General features: G+C 43.9%; 1 protein-coding gene across 1 annotated transcript in view; it reads left to right on the top strand.

Moving 5' to 3' along the window:
• UBXN7 (UBX domain protein 7) overlaps nt 1-8,057 on the top strand; it is a 77,548-nt gene extending 69,491 nt beyond the window's left edge. Inside the window, exon 11 of the mRNA XM_033213208.1 lies at nt 5,060-8,057. Within this exon, the coding sequence (XP_033069099.1) occupies nt 5,060-5,221 (162 nt within the window). The 3' untranslated portion in view covers nt 5,222-8,057. The remainder of the gene's footprint in view (nt 1-5,059) is intronic.
• The last annotated feature ends 12,829 nt before the right edge of the window (nt 8,058-20,886 follow it).

The following is a 20,886-nucleotide window of genomic DNA, read 5'->3' on the forward strand; positions in this document are numbered from 1 at the left end:
CAAAGTCCTATTCATGTTGGTATTTTGACCTCCTATGAATCATGAATGTTCTTAATGATATTTAGACTGGTGAATCCTTTCCAGAAGATTTTCAGTTTACTTTGCCCAGATCCATCAGAGGAATCTGTATTTATGGCAGCCATAGCCTTTGCAACTAAAAAAAAAAGGAGGGGGTCTCTTGCCCATGTTGGAGTGCAGTGGTCGTAGCTCACTGACTATAACCTTGACTCCCCGACCCGGCTCAAGTGATCCTCCTGCCTCACTCTCCTGAGTAGACCACCACACTCAATTAATTTTCTTTTTTGTAGAGATGGTTTCTTGCTTTGTTGCCAGGGCTCGTCTCAAACTCCTGGACTCAAGTAATCCTCTCACCACAGCCTCCCAAAGTTGAAATTTGGCCCCATGCCTGGCCAAAATGTATTTCTTAAATAAGATTTAAAAGTTGAAATGACTCCTTGATCCATGGGCTGCAGAATGGATGCTGGGTTAGCAGACTGGAAACAACATTCATTTTTATTTACATTTTCATCAGAGCTCTTACGTGACTAGTGCATTGTCAATGAGCAGTAATATGTTGAATCCTTTTTCTGAGCAGTAGGTCTCAACAATGGGCTTAAAATATTCAGTAAGCCATGCTGTAAATTGATGTGCTATCTTTCCAGGTTTTGTTTTTACAGTTAGAGAACACAGACAGAGTAGATTTAACATAATTTTTAAGGGACCTGGGATTTTGGAATGTTAAATGAGCATTGGCTTCAACTGGAAGTCACCAGCTACATGACCCCCTAACAAGAAAGTCAGCCTGTTTGAACCTTTGAGTGCAGACACTGACTTCTCTCTAGCTGTGAAAGTCCTTGATGGCATCTTCTTCCAGCAGAAGACTGTTTTGTCAAACTCAAATCACATTTAGTGTTGTTACCTTCATGAATTATCTTAACTACATCTTTTAGGTAAGTTTCTGCACCTTCTGCATCAGCATTTGCTGCTTCACCTTGTTGCACTTTGATGTTATGGAGATGACTTCTTTCCTTCAACCTCATGAACCAACCTCTGCTAGCTTCCAGCTTTTCTTCTGTAGCTTCCTGAACTCCCTTAGCCTTCATAGGATTGAAGAGAGTTAGAACCTTGCTTTGGATTAGGGTTTAGCTTAAGGGAATGTTGTGACTGGTTTGATTTTTCCATACAGACCACTAAAACTTTCTCCTTTTCAGCAGTACAGCAGTAAGGCTGTTTTGCTTTCTTTTTTTTTTTTTTTTGAGACAGAGTCTAGCTCTGTCGCCCAGGCTAGAGTACAAAGGTGCGATCTCAGTTCACTGCAAACTCCACCTCCCAAGTTCAAGTGATTCTCCTGCCTCAGCCTCCCGTGTAACTGGGATTACAGGCGCCTGCCACCACTCCCAGCTAATTTTTGTATTTTTAGTAGAGATGGGGTTTCACCGTGTTGGCCAAGCTGGTCTCCAACTCCTGACCTCAGGTGATCCGCCCACCTCAGCCTCCCAAAGTGCTGGTGTGAGCCACTGCGCCCGGCCTGTTTTGCTTTGTTATCATTTGTCTATTCACTGGAGTAGCACTTTCAGTTTCCTTCAAGAACTTTTCCTTGCATTCACAGCTTGGCTGTTTGGTGCAAGAGGCCTAGCGTTGTGTCTGTCTCAGTTTTCAACGTGCCTTTCTCACTAAGCTTAATCATTTTTAGCAATTGATTGATTTTGAGGATGTACAACACTTCCTTTCACTTGGGTACTTAGAGGCCTACAATGGTGGGGTTATTAATTGGACTAATTTTAATACTGTCCTGTCTCAGGGAATAAGGAGGCCTGAGTAGAGGGAGAAAGATGGGAAAACTCCCAGTAGGTGGAGCAGTCAGAGCATAAAGTTTGCAGTCTTGTGTGGGCATGGTTTGTGGTGCCCAAAAACAGAATAGTAAGCCGGGTGCGGTGGCTCAAGCCTGTAATCCCAGCACTTTGGGAGGCTGAGACGGGTGGATCACGAGGTCAGGAGATCGAGACCATCCTGGCTAACACGATGAAACCCTGTCTCTACTAAAAATACAAAAAACTAGCCAGGCGAGGTGGCGGGTGCCTGTAGTCCCAGCTACTCCGGAGGTTGAGGCAGGAGAATGGCGTAAACCCGGGAGGCGGAGCTTGCAGTGAGCTGAGATCTGGCCACTGCACTGCAGCCCGGGCGACAGAGCAAGACTCCATCTCAAAAAAAAAAAGAAACACAGAATAGTAACATCAGAGATAATGCTCACAGATATTGTAATAGATAAAATAATGAAAAAGAGAAACACCACAAGTGTTACCAAAAGGTGACACAGAGACACCGGGTGAGCACTTGCTGATTGAAAAATGGAGCCAATAGAGGCGCTTGACACACGGCTCCCACAAACCTTCAATAACGGGAAGTACAATGAAACAGGGTGTATCTCTATAGCTAATTGGAAGCATTTTCTCGAAGCAGAGAAGCTAATTAATTGGAGTCAGTTCAGTGAGTTTTGCTTGATAATTCTTTGAAATAGGTGTGGGAGGCCAGGTGCAGTGGCTCCCTCCTGTAATCCCAGCACTTTTGGAGGCCAAGGTGGGAGGATCACTTGAGTTCAGGACTTTGAGACCAGCCTGGGCAACAAAGTGAGACTCTGTCTCTATTTAAAAAAAAAAAAAGAGAAAGAAAGAAAGAGGTGTTAGATGTTTAGTCTGATCATAACTACAAACTGTGGTGAGTCATTTTGTTGTTGGTGGTTGGTTGGTTGTTTTGAGATAGGGTCGCTCTGTCGCTCAGGCTGGAGTTTGGTGGCCCAGTCTCAGCTCACTGCAACCTCTGCCTCCTGGGCTCAAGTGAGCCTCCCACCTCAACCTCCCAGGTAGCTGGGACCACAGGTGTGTGCCACCACACCCAGCTAATTTTTTAAAATTCTTTTTTGTAGAGAAGGGTTCTCACTATGTAAACCAGGCTGGTCTTGAATTCCTGAGCTCAAGTCATCCTCCTGCCCCAGCCTCCCAAAGTGTGGGGATTACAGGTGGGAGCACCCGGTTGTGAATCTTATCTCTGATTAGTTTATTTTCTACCCAGATTAACTTAGGTAAGCCACATAAGGTATGTTCCAGTGAAGATTTTTCTGTTTCATGCCTGCATGGAATAGAAACCCAACTGAAATGATTACTTCTGGAAAAGGACGACGGGTTATTTGAAGGGAATAGTGGTGTAGGTCCTAGCAGCTGGAACTGCAAAGTGTTTAAGAACCATATCTGTTTTCCTCTATGTTTCTCTTCTGGGGCCTGTAGGTTTTCTCTTGGGGTTCCCTGCTTCACACCATTCTCTGCATACTGGTGGCTTTTCTTTATTCCTCAGCTCCCACATGGTTCATCATGGTGATGCTGCGGGCATTTTCATCTAACACAGCTGATGAGCTTTTGGTGGTTTTTGTTTTGTGTTTGTTTTTTCTTCCTTTTCTTGGAGACAAGATCTGGCTCTGCCCAGGCTGGAGTGCTATGGGGCGTAATCTCGGCTCACTGCAACCTCCGCCTCCCGGGTTCAAGCAATTCTGCCTCAGCCTCCCAAGTAGTTGGGATTACAGGCACCCACCGCCACATCGGGCTAATTTTTTTGTATTTTTAGTACAGACGAGGTTTTACCATGTTGGCCAGACTCGTCTCGAACTCCTGACCTCAGGTGATCCGCCCACCTTGGCGTTTTAAAGTGCTGGGATCACAGGCGTGAGCCACCATGCCTGGCCCATATTTTTTGATGAGATGGGGTTTTGCCATGTTGCCCAAGCTGGTCTCCAGCTCCTGTGCTCAAGCTGTCTACCTTCCTTGGCTTCCCGAAGTGCAGGGATTACAGGTGTGAGCAATCATGCCCTGACACCCTCTGTTTTTAACTGCTAGAAACAGAATCTTGAGTCTGACTAGCTTAGCTTAGCCTGTGAATGAATCCCTTGGGTCAGGCGTTCCTGGCCGTTTGCTTTGGCTGGAGATTAATTAGGCTGATTCTTGAAGACTGTGTTACTGAAATGCAGGCAGTGTTGAAGTTTGATGGGAAGCAGAGAGGGAGATGTTGAGGAAACCTGCAAAAGATGGGAACGGCCCAGTTTCTGAGAAGGCAAGGAGAGATTCAGTGCACAGGTGGCAAGACTGGGTATAGTGGAATGAAGGACTGGGTGTGGGTGGAATGAAGGACTGGGTGTAGGTGGAATGAAGGACCGGGTGTAGGTGGAATGAAGGACCGGGTGTAGGTGGAATGAAGGACCGGGTGTAGGTGGAATGAAGGACCGGGTGTAGGTGGAATGAAGGACCGGGTGAAGGACTGGGTGTAGTGGAATGAAGGACCGGGTGTAGTGGAATGAAGGACCGGGTGTAGTGGAATGAAGGACCGGGTGTAGGTGGAATGAAGGACCGGGTGTAGGTGGAATGAAGGACCGGGTGAAGGACCGGGTGTAGTGGAATGAAGGACCGGGTGTAGTGGAATGAAGGACCGGGTGTAGTGGAATGAAGGACCGGGTGTAGTGGAATGAAGGACCGGGTGTAGTGGAATGAAGGACCGGTGTAGGTGGAATGAAGGACCGGTGTAGGTGGAATGAAGGACCGGTGTAGGTGGAATGAAGACCGGGTGTAGTGGATGAAGGACCGGGTGTAGGTGGAATGAAGGACTGGATGTAGTGGAATGAAGGACCGGGTGTAGTGGAATGGAGGACTGGGTGTAGTGGAATGAAGGACTTGCCTCACTTGATAAAGGAAAGAAAGGAAAACGGATAGAATGTTTAAAAATGAGAACAATAATTTAATTTTATAAATAGTGACTGGGTGTATTTATTGGGGAGACAAATAATAACTGTGTATTTCAGTATCACTTAATGGCTGTACGTAATTGGGTACAGATTTCTCTCCCCGTCCAAAGGTTTCTAGTGGCCCTTCCACAAGGGCAAGCTTTGGTTATCTGAAAGAACTTACACTTAATAGCTGATCTAATATGATGAAAAAGAGAATGTTTTATATTTAATTCACTAATATGCTCTTTCCTTTTATTTCCATCTAATGGCTTTGTCTTTCTCTTGTTTGTATAGGCTTTGGTGAAACACGTCCAGTCTAAAGGATATCCAAATGAACGTTTTGAACTTCTCACCAACTTTCCTCGAAGGAAATTATCTCATCTGGACTATGATATTACATTGCAAGAGGCAGGCCTTTGTCCTCAAGAGACTGTCTTTGTACAGGAAAGAAATTAACACCATGGCTTGACCTCTCTCAGCTTACCCCTTTTTTCCCTTTTCCTGTGAGATACCATGTCACTAAGTATGCATTTTGGCTCATAGGACCACAGAGCCAAAGTTGGGCAAGCAAGTCACCTTCCTTCTCTTATTTCTTGATCTCTCCTGTAATCAGTCTCTTTCTCCCCCTTCGTTTCTTTCTCTTCTGTTTTCTCCCTCCCCACTTCGTACTCTTCCCCCTCCCCCTACACTTTCTTACCTAATCTGGTGACCAAATTGAAGTGTAAGAATAAGACCTCTCCTAGTACTGGCAGCAGGAATTGTGTGTCCCAGTAAGTGGTCTTTTGCACGGCACTTTTTTGGGATCAAATGTTAATGTTACTCCCCAGACTCTTTGGGCAAAGGAATGGCTAGATTCAGAGTAAGAATAACCCTCCCTTTTTTGTAAGCCCCCATGTGTAGTAGGGAGAAGAAATTCTCTAACGTGGATTTGGTTTTGTTGTGTTCTTCATGTAGGAAATATCACTTAAGAAAATATCCAGGCTTTTGTTTCCGTGAAAAAAGCATCCCTTGTAATTATTGTTCATCATACCTAAAAACTTTTTTCAAAGGATTTTCATGTTCCCAGCTGTAAGAACTATTTCCATGACATGTGTTATTGGCAGAATGAGTATTACATATGGAGCATATAGCATGGGGTGACTTTCATTGTCCTAGCTGAGACAGTTTTCTTTATTACTCTGTATTGATCCTGCTAGTCCAGGAATGGACATTAAGTGAACCTATCGTGGTGACTGGGGTAGGAAGATGCTTGCTGTTTTTGCTAGCACAGCAGATTAGCTCCTTTGGAGCCTTCCATTGTCCGAGTCTGCAGTGATCTGTAGGAAGGCAGCTGGTCAGTAATCATGTAGTACAATGGCTTGTAATTGTAACCACTATGGTCATTGATTGTCCTGTGTTGTTTCAGGCATACTTAGGTATGTCCCTGGGGAAAAAGAAAACCATTCAGCTGAGAGTTGCTAACCATGTTCTTTTGGTTAGAAATAATGGTTCATTTTTTGCCCCTGGTTGGAATAGTCTCTGAAAGGCTGTGGTGACTGAATTGAACATGAGTCCGCATGCTGTTTTCTTTCAAAAGGTATCAGAACTGAAAGCCTCTCTAAGGGGAAGACCTTTAAACTCAATTCAAAAGACAACATTTAGTAAAAGGGGGGGCGGGTGGCGGAGGGTACTAGTCATTTTCAGATGTTGTGGGTTTTTTCTGCCAACAAAACCTAAAATCAAATTTGAGTTGGTGAAAGCTTTCTTCTGTGTTTTTAGAAGAGACCATCTTGAATCTGTAGAATACCATTTACACACCAACTTCACCCTATGCTGAGTTCATATTTTGAGCTTAAATGGAATCCTCTGAAGGGGTAGTCGTGATTCTAGAAGTTTTAACTTGTAAAATGAAAATATTAAATGGACCTTTTTGTCAATTGAGGATTTAGATTGATTCTTTTATCTGAGGAACGTAAGTTCCTCAGCTGTTGCTTAGAGACCTTTAGGTTTTCATCTACTTTAAGATTGCTCTCTTGGCAATTAGGGGATTGGGGAAAAGAAGAAAAAAAGATGCTATGTGTTGCTAGTACACAGTTATAGACTATGGTTTCTAATGGTTGAATTTTGAGGAACCCTCCCAAAAGAATGAGTTCTGTATCTCCTCAAGGAAATCATGGACAATTCTGTTTATTCTTCAGTGAGTCCTTTTGAATTAATGTTCTTACATTTTTTTCTAAGTCTGTGTAAGTGCTTATGTATAAGTATATAATTGTATAAATATTTATAATATATTTATATAATTACAGTTTCATTTCTACCTTGAGTCAAAGTTCTCTCTTTAGACTGGTGACTAATACTTACACTTTGGTGTTTTTTCATAGGCTCTTGAGGCTTAACTAGCAGCTTCTGATTTATTGAGTGAAAGATGGTTTTCATGTTCATTCCTCAGTTGTGTCTCTGAACTTGGATAACATACTTGCTGTTTGAAGAATAGAGCTGTATGTTATCAAAGGTGCACTGGAGGGTAAAACATTTGTTGGTAGCAGACAAGGTCAGAAATCTAAAAATTCAGGGAGGCACAGGGTAAGAAGAGGAGGTTTGCTCAGCTTTGTGCTCTGATGGTACCCATCTGTACTCCAGCAAAGTCATAGCTGAAGCCCAACTCACTCAAACATGTCAAGTCAGCCATTTTTCCTGTAGGCTCTGTTTCATTCTCTTTACCTTCTAGCTTCTCTTGATAAAACAGTTGGGGGAACTGACAACATGTTCATCAGTGAGAGGGTGTAGTTCTTTCTGACATGTTCAGCACGTGCATATTCATTTATGAGAAACCAAAGTGACTTTTTCAACTTGGTTACTGTGGGATGATTAAGTAGAGATAAAGTGATTTAAAAGACGGCATGGTACTTTCACCCAGCTTAACATGCAGCTGGGTTGTCTACAATACAAGATGTGGTGGGCTTGATTTTATTGTATTTTGAGGCAGGAGTGTAATTATCTTAGGGTTGATATAGAGGCCCATGGGAATAGTTACGGTTGTACATGAGAAGAGTCCGTAAGGAGTATTGCCTTGCTCAAGAGTCCAATCCACTGACAGAGTTTGCGTCTTCCAGTTTGCCTTATTTCCTCTGCAAGTTTCTTTGCTCTTTAGGGCAGAGGTTTTATTGAATAGATTAAATGAGGTCAGTAAGGTTAGTTAAAAATAGTCATTCTTTGTGGGTGTTGGACACAGCTTGAAGGAGAGTGTTAAAAAAAAAAAAGCTAGAGAGGAAAAGAACAAGAAAGATAGACTTCAAGAGTGATAAGAGAAAAATACAGGGAGATGGAATGGAAACTACTGGGAAGGCCAGGCCACGGTGGCTCACACCTGTAATCCCAGCACTTTGGGAGGCCGAGGTGGGCAGATCACCTGAGGTCAGGAGATCAAGACCAGCCTGACCAACATGGAGAAACCCCATCTCTACTAAAAATACAAAAATTACCCGTGTGTGATGGCAGGCACCTGTAATCCCAGCTACTCAGAGGCTGAGGCAGGAGAATGGCTTGAACCTGGGAGGCAGAGGTTGCAGTGAGCCAAGATCGTGCCACTGCACTCCAGCCTGGGCGACAGAGTGACACTCCATCTCAAATTTAAAAAAGAAGAAGAAGAAGAAGAAGAAAACTAGTGGGAAAGAAGTGAGAGGAATACTTTTTTGAATTTGATATCGGAAGGAACTGGAGAAGAGAAAGAACAGTGCCAAATGAGAAAAGAACAGGAAACAATACTGAGTAACTGGCATGCACTAGGTTCTTTTATGTACATTTTCTTCTTCAGTCTCCCTAAGAATTGTACGAAATACATATTTTCTTCCCATGTTAAGAAAATAGGTATAGAGAACTTACTCAGGATGTCACAGCTAGTGAGCGGCAAATCAGAATTGGAATCCAGAGTCCACACTGTTCCAACATCCATGCCGTGTTCTCCGACAGCAAGAGAATCAGGCCACCCAAATGGTTATCTTCTCATGGTTGGGCTTTGTAAATTATCATTTAGTTTTGTTCCCATAAATATAGAGGAAGTAGTTGGGTTAAAGTTGTGGGATTTGCACTATGCCTATAAATGTTTATTTATGCCATTATTTTGAGAGGCTGATTATTGCTTTTTAAAAATGATGCACTGGTGAAGATGTGAAAGGAAAATTGCTATTTGGCATTATTTGCCAAGAATAAATGAAAAGGGTAAAAAAAGAATTTTTTCTTTTTTTAAACATTTTTCAGAAAAGACACAATTATTATTATTATTATTATTATTTTTTAAATACAGGCGAGCGCCACCACGCCTGGCTAATTTTTGTTTTTTAGTAGAGACAGGGTTTCACCATGTTGGCCAGGATGGTCTCGATCTCTTGACCTTGTGATCCGCCCACCTTGGCCTCCCAGAGTGCTGGGATTACAGGCGTGAGCCACCGCGCCCAGCCTACAATTCTGTTTTCTGTGTCCCATCCATACCAGATTATTGAACCCTCGGTGTGTATGTTTTTAAATCTTGTATATAATTCTTCCTTGACTTAGACATCAACAACTAGCTATTGAGTTCTTTATAGAAGTTGGAAATATTTTGAAATCTGAGATCTAATTCCTGGCCAGGTGTGGTGGCTCACGCCTGTAATCCCAACATTTTGGGAGGCCAAGGTGGGGGAATCACCTGAGGTTGGGAGTTCGAGATCAGCTTGGCCAACATGGTGAAACCCTGTCTCTACTAAAAAATATAAAAATTAGCCAGGCATGGTGGCTCATGTCTGTAATCCCAGCTGTTGGGGAGGCTGAGGCACGAGAGTCTCTTGAACCCGGGAGGCGGAGGTTGCAGTGAGCCAAGATCACGCCCCTGCCCTCCAGCCTGGGTGAGGGAGCGAGACTCTGTCTCAAAAAATAATAAATGAGATCTGATTCCTGCCTGTTTTATCCAGTTAGGGAGACACACTACACATGAAATAATTGGAGAGCATGTAAATGTTTACCTATTAGTTCAAGCGTAGAAAAAGGGAAGAGTATGTTTTAGTCAGCAAAGTCTTAAACAAGACTGAAAAGTGGCAAGCACTGTAGCTCAGATTTTCTTTTGACTCACCTATTTCTTTAGCTCCACCTTTCGTAACTTCTAGATTTAGGGCATGAAGTTCTGCCAGGAAGGCATAGCCAGTACCCAAGTAAGAAAGGATTACTGATCCCCCGGAGTCAACGTTTCTAGCTAGCAGGGATCTCACTTGTACACTTCGGAAAAATACCAGAGGGAGCCACTAGCAACTGAAAAATGAGCAAGATTTAATTTCTCTACAGGTACAAATCAGATGCGCAGCCTAGTACATATTATATGCAGAAAGGGCACTAGGGTGTGAGTGTACTTGGGGAACAGCTCTGCTAGTTGTTCCTTCACATTTCTATTTCTTCTTAATCTCGAGTTTCTCATCTGAAAAATGAGAGAATTGGACTCGATTAATAGTGCTCAGCCTTTTCTAGACCAGCAAATTAGATTATCTCTGAAGTCCTTTTTCCACTCCAAATTTTACGCTTCCAGTCTCTCCCCTTTATTGCATATTATCTCTAGGCTAATTATTTTTTATTTTTTTTTTTTTTGAGACGGAGTCTCGCTCTGTCGCCCGGGCTGGAGTGCAGTGGCCGGATCTCAGCTCACTGCAAGCTCCGCCTCCCGGGTTTACGCCATTCTCCTGCCTCAGCCTCCGGAGTAGCTGGGACTACAGGCGCCCGCCACCTCGCCCGGCTAGTTTTTTTTTTGTATTTTTTAGTAGAGACGGGGTTTCACCGTGTTAGCCAGGATGGTCTCGATCTCCTGACCTCGTGATCCGCCCGTCTCGGCCTCCCAAAGTGCTGGGATTACAGGCTTGAGCCACCGCGCCCGGCCTCTCTAGGCTAATTAAAAGTGTGCTGGTTAATCATTTTGTTTTTTTTTTGTTTTTTTTTTTCTGTGTTCAGGTATCATTTGGCCAGTAACTTGCTCCTAATCTTACTGTGATGACTGAAACCTCCAGAGAGTATAATAGTTATAGGTCTAGTAATAATCTTTTGAACAATTCATTATTTTTTAAAACTTAATGCCGTGTGCCTAATCAGTATTGAGTATGACTAAAATGTAAATGGGAACCAAATATGTCACTAACACTGGCACTAAATTTTGTTTTTACTTGTGTACTTAAAGTACTTTACTGGCCTGTTGGGAAGTTGGTTTGTATAAGTTGTAAGATTCACGCCTGGTTTTGGCAGAAGCAACTTTTTAAAGATACAATTAGGCTGACTTTTAAAAACGTTTTTATCCCATAGAATGTATCTTTATTATGTGATTCTTACCCTCTCTCTGCCTTTTTTGACCATCATTTAACTACTCAGTAGTAAATCATGGGGTGCAGGCTGATGAATTAGTAGTCTTGTGTAAAACTAAAATGTAATGAGCATAGGAAGAACCAGCTCTTCTGGTGAACATGGCAGTTTTCCGCTACTATAGCCTTGATGAATAGGCTGAAGACAGCTGTGTACTATGGACATTCGCCTTCACTGGATTGCCTTGCTTAGCATTTCAGTTATTGTCTTGCCATGAAACGTGGTGTTGCACAGTACACATTTTAGAATAGTGGCAAGAATGTTCTTTAGAACTGCAAATAACCCAACAGAGGGTACCATGCCAGTATGTCGGTTTCTCCTGTTGTATAGAGATTTGGTATTTCAGTGATGGTTATTTCGGTTTTTGACTCACCTGTGTGTCAGTCCTGCTACAGAGACAGTAGAGAATCAAGAATTTCTTGACGTCTTTTTAAAAATAGAGATTCTAATGTCCTTGGTGGTTTTCCTGTGAGGTGAACTTACATGGCTGGATTATTGAATGTGACAGTGAGACTCTTAATTAGAAAGTCTTGTAATCCTGCTTTCTAGTTTCCTTCTCCACCATTCACTTTTAACATTCATTCTCTGAAAATAGTTATGATTTTTAATGTAATTGGCTATGTTTAAGAAATTCCCTGTCAAAGTCTTAATATGTAACAATCTTCATTTTTTATAAAATTGGAGGAAATTTTTGAGGCAAACTTACTTTTATAGCTCATTTTTTCTCTAGCTAAGGAGAATTCTCTGGTTTCAAATAGAGAGTGGCTAGCTCTGTGATGCCCTACTCTCTTTGTGGCCTACCAGTTACTGTTTTGTTGCTTAAAATTGCAGATATTCTCATAAATGTGATGATTTTTGGCACAGGCCTTTCTTTGCCATATTGATTTCAAAATAGAGTTGGGTAATCCAATTTAAACTACTTTAATAAACATAATTTAGCATTTCTGTAATGAGAAAGTATTTTCAAAAGATAACCAGATTTACTTCTAGGATTAGAGATGGCAAATACCAGTGATAGTATTTTTCCCAAGAACCATCATATGTTAATCTATAAATATGAGAAGTTGTAGATATTGTCGTACTTAATTCTTTGGCAACAAACAGCAAGTTTTTATTGTTTGTTTAATTGTATTTCCTCTAGAGATCACAATACTCTGGGTATTTTGTATCCCTTCTAAAGGTCATTTGGGTTTTCAAATGGGAAGAATAGTCAAGCTCAGCTGGACTAAACCTAAGTAATATTTTATCTCATCAAAAGAAGTTATTAATCCAACTGGGTTAGCATGAGTCATTCATTTTTTTAGACATGGTAAATGGGAAACATTTCAAATCATTAGATAAATTCTGACCTGGAATTGAATTCTCCCTTTCTTAAAATCTTTTTAATTTGCTTTTTTCATAGGCTCAGTGTGGAACTCTTAACTGATAAGGGAGAGATTCTTGATCTGGAACCATTCCCTGCCATCCTGCTTTTTTCTCTCTCTCAATCAAGGTAGTTGGCTCCATAGTGCCTGTCACCAGGGTCCGTTTCAGGTTGATGACATTAGACCATTTACATTCAGTTGGATACTTTGCTGTTTTCAGCAACATGATTTTACAGGATGCTTTTCTCAAAGCTTTGCATTCTTAATGGAAATATCAAATGGTGTAATTCCAAATATAAATATGTTTATGACACTAATCATATGCTTTTAACGATAACTTTTTGATAACTTACTGCCCTGTAAAGTTAAACCTTACACGGAGTGACTGTTGCCATCAGAAAATCCCTTTTTACCTGCTAATGAGAGTGAAAGTAGTATGTGACCTCCACTTTCAGTGAATGAGTAGCGAGCTTCTCGGAGGGGCTGCTTATCTTCCCCGTCTGGGGTCTTGGGCCTTGTTACTTTCCTGGGTTTGTCCCTTCAGCTGGAAAGGCTGTTGAAAACACTTGCCAGGAAACAGTAAAGCTGTGAGAGAATTTTCTAGTCTTAGATATAGAGAAATGAGTACCAGTTGATGCTAACGTGATACTTAGACTTTGAGGGGCTTCCATCCAAGCTTTGGCATGAATCTGTTAGACACAGTTTTCTTCACTCCTCTGATAATCTTTTTTTCCAGAATGGTTTTTTGTTGTTGTTGTTATTAACAAATTGTAAACATCCGGTGTTGTTTTGTTTTGTTTGCCCTTTCGGAAAGTCCTTCTTCGAGTAGGTATTGATTGTTCCATGGAAACTCTCAGCAGTGTCTGTGTAGGCTCTGTGCATGCTTTGTATGAGTTCAGTTTGAACAATGCATTTGGAATCACCTGGGATGTCCAATTCTGGCATGTCTTCATTGATTGTGTTTTTAAACATGTCTCATGTCATTTTCCAAACCTCACTTTACATCTTACTCAGAGAAGTTAATCTTAAGGAATGAAATTTCTGGGGGGATAGGGATGAGGGTGGGTCGGGGACTTGAGTGAAGTCAACTCGGGGTATTTGCTTTGAAGTGTTTTCTAAAGCAGTTCCTAACAGTATTTAGAGATTCCCTGGGATGTTGTGTGCTCAGCTTATTCTGGACAAAGTGTGTGGGCGGGGGGGTCTTACCGAGATTTGCATTCTTAATGCAGGACAGGCTCTAAATTTCATCTGTACTCTAGATTTGTGATTGAATCCAAGAAGATAACCAGGACAGTGCTCCTATTGTAACGTTTCTGGCAAGTGCTCCCTAAAATGCACATCGAATTGTGTTTTCCGGACCTTTTCTCCCATGGTGCTAGGAGATACCATTGATTTCTGCAGCTCTTCTCAGTGCTGGGAAGAAGTCTTTGGGATTATTGAGCAAGGGGCAGCTGGACCATCCACTAAATTTGTTTGTTCAAGACACATTAGAGACCCTCCTGTATATCTAGTAAGTCATAATAAAGGTGCTCGGGAAAGCCTTACATTTGAAGACACATGGAGGCGGTAGAAAATTAACCTTGTAAGAGGAGAAGAACATGCCGTTAGGTAAAGCAGAGCTGTAACTGCTGGCTAAGACTCAATGGAACTTCCACTTGCTCTAAAACCAGGGAAATCTTAGATAACTGGGTGTGATCTATCTATAGATCTACATAGTCTATAGGTAAATAATTTCCAAAAAGAGGATCTTGCTGTCCGTTGGTGATCCTCTGGTTTGGGCTGTACCAAATTGTGAATATTCTTGCTGTGTTGTACCCAGTTGCTTTATATGAATACTGCAACTTGAAACGGGGAGGGTGGGGGGGACAACGGGGTGGGGGAGGGAGGGGAGTGGGACGATAAGTCTTTTGAAGACATCAGCTCACTGTGCTGAGAGAGGGACCAAACTCAAGGAAACCTCTGATCTATACATTCAACTGCTGCATTTTTTTATAAATACATGTAAATGTCCTGTTGTAATATTTGATCTTGGAAATAAAAACAAAAACTTTTCAGTATTAGTTTTTTTGTGGTGGTGTTTTTGTAAGATAAGACTCTCTGGATATTACTTTCAGTAATACAATTTAGATTCCAAAAGCTTGCCCCGCCACGTTCTCATTTAGGTCAGTTCCTGTTGATCGACAAAGGTTACTTTGTAGTCCAATTGTCAACCTAATGTTTGCTAGCCTTTTTTCTGCTCTTCCTGGTATTTCAAACATTTATGGTAAACACTCTGTAAATGTTAGTCCAGTTGTTAACAGAAACATTGGGTAAGCTAACTTTGTTAGGTAAGTATGATTCTGTGTTTGACATACTTGGGCAATTCAGGTGTCTAATTTTTCAGACCAGTGGTAATTACTAATAATTAAGGACTTAGCTTAAACAAGTGAAGGAAAGATACTTACTAAATTAATGGACAAAAAGACAGGAGATATGATTATATGGTATAATAGAAATTGGTATTGCTGCTGGCTGCAGTGGCTCACGCGTGTAATCCCAGCACATTGCAAGGCTGAGACAGGTGGATCACCTGAGGTCAGGAGTTCGAGACCAGCCTGGCCAACATGGTGAAACCCCGTCTCTACTAAAAATACAAAAATTAGCTGCGCATGGTAGCACATGCATGCCTGTAATCCCAGCTACTCGGGACGCTGAAGCAGGAGAATCGCTTGAGCCTAGGAGGCAGAGGTTGCAGTGAGCCAAGATCATGCCACTGCACTCCAGCCTGGGCGACAAGAGCGAAACTCTGTCTCAAAAAACAAAACAAAAAAAAAAAAAACAGGCGCGGTTGTGGTGCCTATAATCCCAGCTACTCGGGAGGCTGAAGCAGGAGAATTGCTTGAACCTGGGAAGTGGAGGTTGCAATGAGCTGAGATAGCATTCAGCCTGGGTGACAGAGTAAGACTCCCATCTCAAAAAAAAAAAAAAAAAGGGATTGCTGCTTCGCTCACAGTTCTACAGCGATGGGTTTGTGCTCCACCTTTTCTTGTGGAACCATTTCTCATCCCAGTGCTTCAGATGTGCCAAATAATAGGGATGTATGTGATGGGGAGCCAAACAGATTCATCCTCTGCCCTCAAGAAACTGACTTTCTAGTTGGGAGCACGGACGATAAACATACATGGAAAAACAGATTTGATTCTAATAGAATTTTAAAAATATATAGAAAAGGAGCCAATAGAGAATTCTTTATTTTTTTTTTTTTTAATTTTGAGACGGAGTCTTGCTCTGTCGCCCAGGCTGGAGTGCAGTGGCGCAATCTCAGCTCACGGCAAGTTCCACCTCCCGGTTCAAGCAATTCTCCTGACTCAGCCTCCCGAGTAGCTGTGACTACAGATGCCCACCACCATACCTGGCTAATTTTTGTGTTTTTAGTAGAGATGGGGTTTCACCCTGTTGGCCAGGCTGGTCTCGAACTCCTGACCTCAAGTGGTTCACCTGCCTTGGCCTCCCAAAGTGCTGGGATTACAGGTGTGAGCCACTGTGCCTGACCTGGTGTTTCTTTTCACTGCCTGCGCCTCCTTGATTGCGTCTTTATGGTGGTGATCCCCAGGACCTGGCCCTCTAACTCTCCCTCAGTGATCTCATTCTCATAGTACCAACTGCCATGTATTTTAAAGCCAGTGAGTTCTCAGATCTCTAACTCCAGCCCGTCTCCTCCAAGCTTCAGACCCACATGTCCGACTTTTTACACTACGCCTACAGTTGGAAGTATCACTCTTACATCTAAAATGACGCCTCCCCACCCAGACCTGCAATGACACCACTACCTACGAACCTGCCAGAAACTTAAGTCATTTTCTTTTGCTTATTCCCCCATATCCAATTCAACAGCAAGTCCTTTAACTTCTACCTCCAAAATGCATAAAATATAACCCTACTTTTCAGTCTATTGCCATTACTCTGGTCTGAGTGACCTGCTTTTTTTCTTGACCACTGCAATAGTCTCTGCTCTTACTCTCTTCCGACCCGTTCTCCACATACTGGCTTCTCATTCCACTCAGAATGTCCAAGCTCCTTGCTTCGTGCCACCCCCTTTGCCCCCTGCCTGCCAGCTGTCAAACCCCAACATCAAACACCTCCCTGCTCCACAGCCGAGGCACTTCGTCTGCTTAAGTTCTCCTCATCTTCGCATGTCACTTTCTTTTTTCCTTCAGGTCTCAGCCTAAAAGTAAACTCCCCAACATTTTATTTAAAGGAGAATTATCAGCCGGGCGCAGTGGCTCACGCCTGTAATCCCAGCACTTTGGGAGGCTGAGGTGGGGGGATCACCTGAGGTCAGGAGTTCTAGACCAGCCTTGCAAACAGTGTGAAACCCCATCTCTACTAAAAACACAAAAATTAGCCAAGTGTGGTGGCAGGTGCCTGTAAGTCCAGCTACTCAGGAGGCTGAGGCAGGAGAATTGCTTGAACTGGGGAGGTGGAGGTTGCAGTGAGCCAAGGTCACACCACTGCACTCCACACCCCAGCCTGAAGGACAAGAGCAAAACTCTGTCTCGGAGACAAAACAAAACAATAAAACACCAGAGTGGGGCGCCAAGGGAGCCAAGAGTGAGAATGTTCAAGAAGGATCCTGTGGCCAACTGTGTCTAGTCAAGAGGACAGTGAAGTGTTCATCAGAGACACGAAATTACTGGAGACCAAGAACAGCTTCAGTGCAGTGTTGGAGGCAGAAATCTGGTTTGGGTGGGTAGAAGTTTACAATGTGTGTATACTAATGAGAAAACCGTAACTTCCTCTTCAGTGGTCTGGTATAAATGGCAGCCCTTTCAACATATCTTCCCCTTTTCCTCCCTCCAATTGAAGGAATGTGCTCTCGTCAGCTTTCAGTTGAGTCTGGAGTCCACCCACAGGAGGCCGATGAGTCCTGTCACTCTTATCTGGCGAACACTAGAAAACAGCTGGCGGCCGGGCGCGGTGGCTCAAGCCTGTAATCCCAGCACTTTGGGAGGCCGAGACGGGCGGATCACGAGGTCAGGAGATCGAGACCATCCTGGCGAACACGGTGAAACCCCGTCTCTACTAAAAATACAAAAACTAGCCGGGCGAGGTGGCGGGCGCCTGTAGTCCCAGCTACTCGGGAGGCTGAGGCGAGAGAATGGCGTAAACCCGGGAGGCGGAGCTTGCAGTGAGCTGAGATCCGGCCACTGCACTCCAGCCCGGGCGACAGAGCGGAACTCCGCCTCAAAAAAAAAAAAAAAAAAAAAAAAAAAAAAAAAAAAAAAAGAAAACAGCTGGCTAGTTGTCTAGCTGTGTCATCTTCTCTCTTTTTCTTCTGCCAGTGAATTCGATTTTATCAGCTTCCTCAATTTCTTGCTCAAATCCCACCTCCAGATCCCACAATATACCCCAGAATGGAACATCTATCTGTCTAGCCTGTTCTGCCGAGTCTTTTTTTTTTTTTTTTTTTGAGACAGAGTCTCGCTCTGTTGCCCAGGCTGGAGTGCAGTGGCGTGATCTCGGCTCACTGCAGCCTCCACATCTGGTACTCAAGCAATCCTCCCACCTCAGCCTCCCCAGTAGCTGGGACTCCAGGTGTGCACACCATGCCCAGCTAATTTGTGTATCCTTAGTAAAGACAGGATTTCACCATGTTGGTCATGCTGGTCTCAAATTTCTGGCCTTGAAACCGCCTTTGCAAAATGATGACAGTGAAAGAGATTCAACTGAACCGACTCCATCTTGCATCTCACCTCCAAGCTGTCCTTCATTCCTGGGCATAGGCTGAACGAACTTTGGGAGAAACTGAGTTTGTAATTTATAGTTTAAGCAAAGACAGTAACAGCCCTTTCCCAAAGCAGACCTTCTTGCCTGGGGACTAGACTAACATTAGCCACAGGATTGGAAATTCTGGTTTAGGAGCCATGCAGCTGGAGGCTACACGATTCTGACCCTCCCTGCACGGCTCCTAGGATCAGTGCTCGAGATATTCTGCAGACCCTGCACCTGATGGATCAGCTGGCACCACTGGATCGATAACCTGGCTGGTCTGATCTCGTGACCCCGACCCTGGAACTGGCTCCGCGCAGGAAGACAGCTCTGACTCCCCGGGATCTCATCCCCGACCAGTTCGCACTCCCGGTCACTGGCTTCCCCCCCAGCAAGTTATCCGTAAAAACCCAGCTCCTCCAGCGCTCAGGGAGGCTGACTTGAGTCATAATGAAACTCCGGTCTCCGCACAGCCGCCTCGGCGTGAGTTACTGTTTCTCTCTTGCAGCTCCCCTGTCGCGATGAACCGGCTCCGTCCAGGCAGCGGGCAGGGGGCCCCGCGGGCGGCCACGGCCTCCAGTGCTCCACCGGCGGCCGAGGTGCTGGGACTCCAGGTCTGGGCCACGGCCCCTCCCGAACGTTCAGCCTCGGGAAGCCTTTCGTGGCGCGACTGATCTCCCGGCCCGGGCCCCGCTGGTCACGGACGTCCTCAGACTCCCGCCCGCTCCTCCCGGGCACCCGGCAAAGCCTCATCCGCGACCAGGGACCGTCCGCCAGCCCGCGATGCTTCGTTCTTCCGCGGCAGCGAGAGGCTCACCGCGGGGCAACGAAGGAACAGACCCAACGCGGGCCTTGGGAGGCCTGTTTATCTCACCTACATGATGTCCTCAAGAAGTGTCTTGTTCAGCCGGGCGCGGTGGCTCCCGCCTGGAATCCCAGCACTTTGGGAGGCCGAGGCGGGCGGATCACGAGGTCAGGAGATCGAGACCATCCTGGCTAATACGGTGAAACCCCGTCTCTACTAAAAATACAAAACACTAGCCGGGCGAGGTGGCGGGCGCCTGTAGTCCCGGCTACTCGGGAGGCTGAGGCAGGAGAATGGCGGGAACCCGGGAGGCGGAGCTTGCAGTGAGCTGAGATCCGGCCACTGCACTCCAGCCCGGGCGACAGAGCGAGACTCCGTCTCAAAAAAAAATAAATAAATAAAAATAAACTGTGATAGCCGGTTATAATGATCCCTTCTCATATATGTGCATCAGGGGTTTCCTCAGTAATTGTTTTCATCACTGGAAGTAAAATCTGCATGCAGAGACTGTGTGTTACTTTACACATTTGCATGAATGAATTCATTCATCCAGTGATTCTGGAGCTCCTGCCATGTTCCAAGCTCTGTGTGAGGCTCAGAACATACAGAGTTAGCCCTGCCTGCAAGGGCCTCACAGCCATGAAGTGAGAAGTGAGTCACACTCCAGTGAGACATGGGCAAAGATTTCCTGAACAGACACTAAAAGTATTGACCATAAAAGAAGATAGATAAATGGAGCTGAATTAAAATCAGTACTTTCTCTTCATGAAGAGACATAATTAAGGCCCAGTGTGGTGGCTCACACCTGTAATCCCAGCACTTTGGGAGGCTCAGGCGGGTGGATCACAAGGTCAGCAGATCAAGACCAGCCTGGCCAACATGGTGAAACCCCATCTCTACAAAAAATACAAAAATTAGCTGAGTGTGGCAGCCCATGCCTGTAATCCCAGCTACTCGGCAGGCTGAGGCAGGAGAATCGCTTGAATCCGGGAGATGGAGGTTGCAGCAAGCCAAGATCGTGGCACTGCACTCTAGCCTGATGGCAGAGCTAGACTGTCTCAAAAAAAAAAAAAAAAAGACATAATAAAGAGAGTAAAAAGTCAAACCACAAACTGGGGGAAAACATTCACAATAAGTTTACCTGATAAAGGTCTCATACCTAGAATTATAATGAACTAGAAAATAGTAAGAAAAAAAGATAACCAAAAATGGGCAAAAACCATGGACAGGAACTTCTCAAAGAGGATCTTCAAATGGCTAATACATATATGAAAAGGTGCTTACTCATCAAGAAGATGCAAATTCAAACACAAGGGGATTACATTAAACACCCACCACAATGCCTAAAATTAAAAATGTTTGCAAGAATGTGCAGAAATGGAAACTGTCACACACTGCTGGTGGGCATGTAAATTAGTAGGAGTACTTTGGGAATCTGTTTGGCAATATCTGCCAAAATTAAATATTCACCTGCCCTATGATAGCAATCCTATTCCTAAGTATATTCTCTGAAAAATTAGTGCATAGTTCCGTCAAAAGACATGTAGAATAATATTCATAGCAGCATTATTTATAACAGGCAAAAGTTGAAAATATAAATGTCCATCAAGAGTAGAAAAAGTTGTAATATCCAATGAGATAATACTCAGCAATAAAAGAATAATAAATTACATGATGGATGAATCTTGCATATAGAATATTGAGTGAAGAAAACCACACACAAAAGCCACACTGGGCCGGGGGCAGTGACGCATGCCTGTAATTTAGCACTTTAGGAGGCCAAGGCAGGAGGATCACTTGAGCCCAGGAGTTCGAGACCAGACTGGGCTACATGGTGAGACCCCATCTCTACAAGA

This window comes from Trachypithecus francoisi, unplaced genomic scaffold (genome assembly GCF_009764315.1).
Source record: "Trachypithecus francoisi isolate TF-2019V2 unplaced genomic scaffold, Tfra_2.0 Lachesis_group0, whole genome shotgun sequence".
NCBI lineage: Eukaryota > Metazoa > Chordata > Mammalia > Primates > Cercopithecidae > Trachypithecus > Trachypithecus francoisi.